General features: G+C 33.1%; 1 protein-coding gene across 1 annotated transcript; it reads left to right on the top strand.

The window, feature by feature from the left end:
• Positions 1-5,159: 5,159 nt before the first annotated feature.
• LOC102582901 (probable LRR receptor-like serine/threonine-protein kinase IRK) lies at positions 5,160-9,391 on the top strand. Its single transcript, XM_006357235.2, has 2 exons — positions 5,160-7,116; positions 7,660-9,391. The coding sequence occupies exons 1-2, from the start codon at positions 5,648-5,650 to the stop codon at positions 9,104-9,106; spliced, it is 2,916 nt and encodes a 971-aa protein (XP_006357297.1). The 5' UTR covers positions 5,160-5,647; the 3' UTR covers positions 9,107-9,391.
• The last annotated feature ends 494 nt before the right edge of the window (positions 9,392-9,885 follow it).

Genomic DNA, 9,885 nt, shown 5'->3' with positions numbered 1-9,885 from the left:
TTGAAAAAAAACTTAATAAATATTATAAAGATAATTTTATTTGTGGATTTGATTAACAAGTAATAACATTAACACCATGTAATATTGTTTTGTTGATATTTATGATAATATTTTTAAATTATAATTTATAATTTAATTTAATAATTATAAAAATATATATAACTTTTGAAAAAGTGGGCTGGCCCGGCAAGCCTGTAGCCCACGCACTTGTGGGTTCGGCCGACCGTTTTCTGGCCCACACAAAAAATGGGCTAGTCTGGCCTGGCCCGTAAAATGTCAAAGCCTGTATGGGTTAGCCCGACTGGGGTGGGCTAGCCCATATTGACAGCTCTACCTATGATGATGAATACCACTAATTTTCATACTTGTTCTAAGATGCCACAACAATTGTTGGAGCATTATGATGGGTAATTAAATGAGGTGACTTTAGACAAGTTTTAAATGTGAACTTTGCAATTATTGTCTATGTTTCATCTGTGTAGGTGTGCAAATTCAAGTGTTGAACATGATTAGTGAGAAAGGCCAACAAGAATGTTAAAGAAAGAAAAAAAATAAAAATGTGCATCTGCTAAGCTATCTGCCCGCGCGGTGGTCGCGAGCCTGCATGGTGGGTTTTTGAAGCTACTGCCTCCCCTCGCGTCAGTCGCGCGCTTGGGTTTCCAGTGGTGCGCCCTCGTGGCGTGGAGGCATGAAATCATTAAAGGAAGGGTGTTTTTGGAATTTCGAAGGGAACCCTATGCTATATGATGTTGGATCTTGCCCTAGAGCTGATCATTATCGAAAAAGGAGCAAAAGAAACTCTAGGTTACGAAGGAGAGAAGGGGAAAAACGCGGTACTCTACTCGAATCCAAAACGAAAGTTGGGATTCAAAGTTGGATTGCTTAGTCTTCTTTTTAATCTTTGTTCTTAGTAAACTTGTTCTCCTCCATGGAGTAGATTCTTAAAGGGTATTTGACAAACATGTTATATTGATGAATTTGTTGGGATTTTGATTTTCATTCTTATGCTTGAACTTGTTATGGGAATTTGAATTGAATTGCAACCTTGTTCATTATTTTATTTAATCGAAAGAGGAATATCTTGGTGAATATTGTTGAATAGTTTTGTTGGATTGAATCAATATATTTTCTATAAAGTAATCGAAGGAGCTTGTTGATAATTATTGATTAAATCTCAAGGAAAAATAGTCGAAGGATGTTAATTACTTCCTTAAGAACACTCATTAACATGTTCTTGCATAATAGAATCACATGATTATAATTGGTTTATTCTTTAACTTGAGATTTACTCGGAAGAAAAATCTAAGGCTTAAGGATACTCTCTAATAAGCTATCGAATTTGAGAGAATCGATAGAACTTTAGATGTGATAAATGAATGTGGTCAAATTCCAACTATCATTATGCACTTGTTTCGTCTTGTACACTATCTTTTATTATTGATATTAAACTTCATATTTATCAATTGTTTTTAATCATATCATTTAGTCTATAAAAGTGGTTCATAACCACAACCAACTCCTTTCTTTTGATCACTTGAATAATAGTTAGCAAAATTTGATTGAATTATTATTTCTACCAATTCCCGTGGAGACGATCTTTATACTATACTATCTTTGACTAGCAAAGCGCTAAACTTATAGTGTATTTGTGCTCGTCACATTACAATATGTCACACTCACTAGGGCATATCTTGTTTTTGTCGTTAACTCACTAGGACATATCTTTTTTTGTCGTTAATAAAGTATGTCAACTCATGCACTCTTGGAATCAAAATCATTAGGCAACAATAATTAAATGCATATTTAGTTATTTGAAACATACTATTGATAGTCATTTTCTTATTTTTCATGTCTAGTGGTCTCGCTCTACAAGTCTTTTACTAATTTTTGTTGAGATGGTTCTCTGCATGATTGCACGTAAAAGACCAACCTGTTGACATTCTCACCAAGCCTTTAGCTATTGCCATTTTTTAGTTTCTTAGCTCCAAGATGAGTGTTGTTTTGCCACCTTCATCTTATAAGGGGAATATTAGGCAATTTTCTACTTTTCGTGGGAGTTCAATTCCTACGGATATAGATAATTGACTTAGTTGTAGATAGGGGCTCTAGTACTGAATTGTTTTTATGCATTTTATATATCTATATATATTTTTTTCCATTGTCTGGATAAAAAAACACGCAAAATAATAAAATGCACGACTAATTCTTGAGTGATTATCCCTCGTGTTCTATTAGTGACAATAATAATTATGATAAAAATATGCATATTAATTGTTGTTTAAGTCTCACAAATAGTCTAATAATTGAGTAGTGTTTGAGTGAATATGAATTATTAGTATTATGAGTTATTTAATTTTACTATGTTTACACTTGTTAATTTTTTAATTGGAGTACTTTTTAATGGTTCCTTTGCTAGGAATTTTCTTGATAATAGTTTCATTACTTGCATTAACATTTTACTTAGATGATCATGATTCATGATGGAATTGAGGGATTATTAAGGTATTTAGACACAAGTATTTTATCTGAATGTTTATTTTTGTAAGAAGAACTCAACTTAATTACAAGCTCAAAATTGAAAATTCAAAATAGCCAAATTATTTAATTCAAAATTAAATTAAAAGATACCGATCCAATCAAACTTATTGAAATTGCATTTGCATTGTAATTTTTTGAATTCAAAAAATTGAAAATCCAAATTAAATTTTTTCATGTCCTACCTTAACTAGGGATGGGCATGGTATGGTATATATCGATTTACCATACTATATCGAATTTTTTAATATCGTGATTTTGGTATTATGGTATTTGGTGTGGTATATGGTATACATTTTAATTTTTTTTGGTATTCGGTATTTAGAAGTGACATACCGAAATACGAAATACCGAATACCATACCCAAGTATAAAGCTACATAAATAACAAATATATATTATTAAAATACTAACAAATATGCAACCTAGTATTAGTATAAACTTTGATTACTTTATTTTGATTAAAATGTATTTGAATTGTAATTGATTAATAAATGAGTTGTTTGTACTTTATTTTGCATATATTTTTCTATATGTGTATTGTATAAGTATGATACAATTGAGATCTTTTTTTAATTGCCGAAGTCATAATACTCTATTATACGAGTATATATTAATCGGAGTTGAACAAATTATGATTACCAGTTTAGCATACCATAGAATATCAAAACCGAACTTTAATATACCTAACCAAACCGATTTAAATTAGTATGATAATGATATATAATATTTTAAAAATCAAATACCAAAATTACGATATCAAAATTTATAAATATCATATCGTACCATACCACACCCATAATCTTTAACACTTCAGCGGCTCAGCGCCCACCTCTAACTGTATAATAGAAAGCACAAATACAAAAAATATTATTTATTAATCCAAATTATAAGTCAATATTGATTGTGTTTTATTTAAAACATGAATTGATCATGCACATTTGGAAACGCATGACATCGTGACAAAAAATGAGAAAAACAGAGGATACTTTTGTTTCAAGTTATAATGATGGAAACAAAGTTTGTCTTCAAACCACTAATAATATTTTTATGTCCCACCTCATAAGACTTGTAATATAATTTTAGTAGCAATCTGAATTTGTATCTTATTCATGAGAGTTGAATTTCGAATTTGTAATTTCATTTCCCTACTTTTATTAAAAAAAATTAATAAAAAGAAGGTTAAAGTAGTAAAGATACTTTCACTAGTTTAATTGTTTAAAGTGTTATCTTTTGATTTTAGGAAGATATTCCATTTGTTTCATTTTTCTTGACTTTTATATTAAAAATAACTATTTCATTTTACTTGTTTATGTTAGTAAATTATTATTTTTTTACTTTTATCTTATACGTATCCTTAATATTAAATAACAACAGAAAATTATACTCTCTTTAGTTCATGTTAAATAAATTATTAAGGTTTTTTTTTTCATATTTATCCTTTATTTAATGAAGTTTTTAATTACTTTGCATTTTTTATTATCATAGTCAGAAAATGCCCTCCGTTTATGGTTTGGTCCAAAAATGTCTTTGTCGTCAATACTTTGATCTAAAAATTTGCCTATTGTTATTTAATGGGTCAAAATGCATATTTTCCAAATATATATAGTATTTATTTTCTTTTTAACACAATTTTTTCTAATAATATTTTTTTAAAATTAGCAAATGCTTATCCTACTTCAATTTTAAAAAAAGAAGTAAAAACATTATTATTTTATTATAATTATTTTTATCGTTATATAAATAAAAATTAATGATGAATATACTATGATCTTATATATATGACATATATTATCCATCGAAAGGGTAAGTTATTTTATTTTAATTGATAAAATGAGATTAAGAAGGGGAAAACAAATATTATTTCCTATATTTTTATTTGTTAAAGTGATTTTAAAAGAAATAAAACAAGAATAGGGTTCTTTAATAATATTTTAATTAGAAAGAAGATGTGTTTAAAAGGAAAAAAAATTAATATATTTATTTGGAAAATGACATTTTTGACTTATTTAGTAACTATAGGGTCATTTTTGGATCAGAATATTGATTGCAAAGGAATTTTGGAACCAAAGTATTAACGATAAATGTATTTTTGAGCCAAACTATAAATGAAGAGTATTTTTATTCATTTCACATAGTTTAAGAACATTCTTTATCGTTTTCGTAACATATACTCAAATAGAAATGGTGACAGTATATAATAGTAATATACATATAATAATAATAATAATATCAATAAGAGGGAGTAATAGTCAACCTCAAAAATTTCTTTAAAAATATGTCATGTCAATTTGAGTCAAGTAATATATACTCGGAGAAAATATATATTTTTAATGCTCAATTAATAAGTACAAATATTTGAAAAATAGTGAGTAGCACTAGCTTATGAAGTGTCTTTGATTTACCATCAGGTGGAGTTTGTTAATTAATATCCCTTACTCCAAAATTAAGTAACTCCCTTTGTTTCCTTCAGTCCATTTACTTCTATTCTGACATTGACTTACGTGTCTGCCACATCACACTCTCCATAACCGACCATACAATGCCACGTGTCATCATTAGTAAAAGCACTCACCCACTTCCTTTTTTCTTTCTTTTTCCCGTTAATTAAAACACTCTGTAACTGTGAGAGAGAAAGATAAAGAGAACGTTAATAAATGCTCCCACTGACCCGCCGTCCCCGGTAACACTTTACTTTTATCTACTTTCTCCGGCTTATTCCTCCCTACCTCATCAACAACCTTCAACTTCACCGGCGCTTTACATTTTCCGGCGAAACCCCAAATTCACTCTCATTGTCTCCTTCTTCTTCCCTTCAGATTTCCCTTTTTCTGCTGCCAAAATTCAACTGTTTCTTCCACTCATTCATCTACATTTTCTTCTTCTCCACTTTGTTTCATTAAAAATTCACTCTTTCCGGATTTCTAGGGTTTTTTAAGAACTGGGTGTTTTTAGAAAAAAATTCTTACCCATTTTATTGGCGGTTACGTTCTTCTTGTGCTAAAGATTGTATCTTTTGCTTGTTCTTGTATATAATTATGCATACCCATTTGGGGTTGCTGATGGGATTATGAGTAACTTATATATTGCTTTGTGATTATTGAGCTGGGAGAATGGAAATGAGGAAGGTTTTTGGTATAGTAATATTGTGTATTTTAGTATCTCCTATTTTTGTTAAAGCCTTGAACTTATCTTTTAATGATGATATACTGGGGTTGATGGTATTCAAGGCTGATGTTCAAGATCCACAAGGGAAGTTGGTGTCTTGGAATGAAGAAGATGATAGCCCCTGCGGCTGGAATGGTATCCATTGCAACCCCAGATCCAATAGGGTCTCTCAGATTGTTCTTGATGGGTTTGGACTTTCAGGTAAGATTAGTAGAGGTCTTATGAGGTTGCAATTTCTTCGAAAGCTTTCTCTTGCGAAGAATAATTTTACAGGGAGTATAAGTAGCAGTGTTGTTCAACTTGCTTATCTAAGGATTCTAGACTTGAGTGAGAACAACTTATTTGGGACGATTCCGGGTGATTTTTTTGAACAATGTGGGCCATTGAGATCAATTTCTTTGGCCAAGAATAAGTTTTCAGGGAAAGTTCCAGAAAGTTTGAACTCATGTGTGGCATTGGGGTCTTTAAACTTGTCCTCAAATCAGTTTTCAGGATTGTTACCTTCTGGAATTTGGTCTTTGAATGGGCTAAGGTCACTTGATCTGTCAGATAATTTGCTGGATGGTGAAATTCCAGTAGGTATTGAAGGTATGTATAATTTGAGAGCCATAAATTTGAGGAAAAATCATCTCAAAGGTGAAGTTCCTGATGGAATTGGAAGTTGTTTGCTGTTGAGGTCAATTGATTTGAGTGAAAATTCTTTCTCTGGAGAACTTCCTAAAACAATGCAGATGCTTAGTTTGTGCAATGAGTTGATTATGAAACACAATGCATTAGTTGGTAGTGTACCTGAATGGATTGGAGAAATGAAAAGCCTTGAGATGCTTGATCTTTCTGGGAACAACTTCTCTGGTCAGTTCCCGAATTCAGTTGGGAAGCTTCAATCACTGAAATTACTGAACGTGTCGCGAAATGCTATTTCTGGGGACTTTCCCAAGTCCATGAGCAGTTGTGTTAATCTTATGACACTGGATGTTAGTCACAACTCATTGACGGGTGATCTTCCTCCTTGGGTATTCAAATTAGGATTGCGACATGTTTTGTTTTCTGAGAATAAATTAAGTAGGGGCTTGAAGAATGCTATTGCTTCTTCACTGGAAAACTCTCGACAAAAGCTTCTAGTTCTCGATATCTCTTGCAATGAGTTAGCTGGTGAAATTCCATTTGCTATTGGTGATTTTAACAGCTTGCAGTCATTGAATTTATCTAGAAATTCACTTGTAGGGAAAATCCCTGAGACTGTTGGCCATCTAAAGTCACTGGATGTTCTTGACTTAAGCGAGAATCAGTTAAATGGTAGTATCCCTCTGGAGCTTGGAGGAGCCTATGCTCTCAGGGAACTGAAACTGGAGAAGAATGCCTTGACAGGAGAAATTCCTACTTCTATTGGAAACTGTTCTGCTCTTTTGTCCTTGTAAGTTCTTGTTTCTCTTTATCGTTCATTTATAACTTTCATTTGAGATAATCTCTCTGCTTGGAGGTTTTCATAAGGACAATGTAGTGGTAAGTTATTGTACAGAAGAACCTGATTGATATATAGTTTGATAATTAAGGAACTAGCATTTGCATTCTTTTTCGCAGTTTCCTCTCAGACAACGTTGTTTTGGATTGTCAAAATTCTAGTGACTAAATCAAGCACGAATCCTTATATTAGAGATTCTTTATCATGTTCTACTAATTAGTTAGTTCTAAGCTTCTAGCAATCATTTAGAGTTTCCATATTGAGTTAATCAAGTAGCTTCTAGTGCATGATTTTAGATAAAATCCTTTTTTTTTTCTAGATAAGGCAATTTCCTATACTTAATATTTTACATAAAGTATAATGTAACAACATCACATTACCTGGTTTTCGATGTTTTTATGTGACGTAGCCTGTAAATTTATTTATGAAGTTGTCTTTGAATATCAGCTTTCCTCAAAGCTTGGTTAATCGGTTTTGTTTCCATCAACTTGGCAGGTCTCTGTCACATAATGGTTTAACTGGCCCTGTACCTGCAACCCTTGCTAAACTATCTAACCTACAAAATGTTGACCTTTCCTTCAACAAATTAACCGGAATCTTACCAAAGCAGCTGGTAAATCTTGGTCACCTTGAGTTGTTCAACATCTCACACAACCAGTTAAAGGGCGAACTGCCTTCTGGTGGTTTTTTTAACACTATTTCTCCCTATTCAGTGTCAGCCAATCCATCTCTTTGTGGAGCTGCTGCTAATAGGTCTTGTCCAACTGTCCTTCCCAAGCCGATTGTTCTGAATCCCAACTCCACAGAATCTATTCCTGGTACTATCCCTCTGACTGTGGGCCACGAAAAGAAAATCCTAAGCATCTCTGCCCTCATTGCCATTAGTGCAGCTGCTATTATTGTTGTTGGTGTTATTGCCATTACTGTGCTAAATCTTCGCGTACGGTCTGCAACATCTCACTCTGCTGCTGCCCTTACATTTTCTGGTGGAGATGACTATAGCCCCTCACACAGTACAGATGCAAATTCTGGTAAGCTTGTCATGTTTTCAGGCGAACTTGACTTCAGCACAGGGTCACATGCTCTGCTTAACAAGGATTGTGAGCTCGGACGTGGTGGTTTTGGAGCCGTTTATCGCACTGTCCTCGGAGATGGGATGCCTGTGGCCATTAAGAAGCTTACTGTCTCAGGTCTTGTTAAGTCTCAGGTAGACTTTGAAAAGGAGGTTAAGAAATTGGGAAAAGTTCATCACCCTAATGTTGTGGCTCTTCAAGGTTATTATTGGACTCCGTCACTACAGCTACTTATATATGAATTCATAACTGGTGGAAATTTGTATGATCATATCCATGAAGGTTCTAGTAAAAACATGCTCTCATGGAATGAGCGGTTCAACGTTATTCTTGGGACAGCAAAAGGCATGGCTAACTTACATCAAATGAACATAATTCACTATAACCTCAAGTCCAGCAATATTTTGATTGACAGCTCTGGTGATCCTAAAGTTGCAGATTATGGGTTAGCAAGGCTGTTACCGATGTTAGATCGATATGTTTTGAGCAGCAAAATTCAAAGTGCACTCGGTTACATGGCACCTGAATTTGCATGCAAGACTGTGAAGATAACTGATAAGTGTGATGTGTATGGGTTTGGAGTTCTTGTTCTGGAGATAGTCACTGGAAAGAAACCGGTTGAGTACATGGAGGATGATGTTATTGTATTGTGTGACATGGTACGGGGTGCATTGGAAGAAGGCAAGGTGGAAGAGTGTGTTGACAAGAGGCTGCATGGAAAATTTCCAGCAGAGGAAGCGATTCCTGTGATGAAGTTGGGTTTAATCTGCACTTCACAAGTCCCTTCAAACAGGCCTGATATGGCAGAAGTGGTTAACATATTGGAAATGATCAGATGTCCTTCAGAAGGCCAGGAGGAACTAGTATGATATCCCACTAAACTGATGGAAGTTTTTTAACATATGCTATTAGTCCCGGAGAAGAAGAATCCGCTTGATCTATTCATATTATGGTCATTTAAAGTTTCAATTTTTTTTAATTATGTTATTGGTTCTCTGTTGTTCCGGGTTACCGGATTCCTTTTCACCGGGTTTTAGTATGTGAGGATCCTTTTTTCACGGTTCTTTTATGTAACAATTGATTCTAACATGTAATTCCAGTAACCTCTTGCGTTTGTTGTTCAAATGAAGGAAGGTCCAAATGTTGATAGTGGATGTGCCAATAAGTATATTTCATGACAAAATGATCAAACAAGCACTATTATATGTCTGTCTGACTGGAATATGACTTGTCAAAGCAGCAAAAGTACTCTGCAGCTTAATATCCAGGTTGTGTTTTCAATTATTGTTACAAAAAAGAAAAACAAAAGGAATTGGCTTTGGTCAGTGTTTTTTGTTTTTTGAAGTACATGACAAAATAATCTTAATATATTGTTAAGTCAAAAAGGGTGTTGATACTTGATAGGGTGAGGGCCTTAAAGATTCTTATCTTCCACTGCTTATAAAGCAAATAATCTCAGTGATGATGATTAGAATATTGTTGCAGAAAATTTAGACAAATAAATAAATAAAAGGATACAGAAAATGGTGCATAGAGTGCTGTCTATTTTTATTCAGATACAATTGTCTTGTCTTTAGGTTCTACTACTAACTTATGTTATTTAAATACACATATTTTGGTCTTTTGTGTTTATCTACTCTTTCTACTA

The sequence above is a fragment of the Solanum tuberosum genome, unplaced genomic scaffold (assembly GCF_000226075.1).
Source record: "Solanum tuberosum cultivar DM 1-3 516 R44 unplaced genomic scaffold, SolTub_3.0 scf00245, whole genome shotgun sequence".
NCBI classification, from domain to species: Eukaryota; Viridiplantae; Streptophyta; class Magnoliopsida; order Solanales; family Solanaceae; genus Solanum; species Solanum tuberosum.
This window is presented reverse-complemented; position numbering and strand designations above follow the sequence as displayed.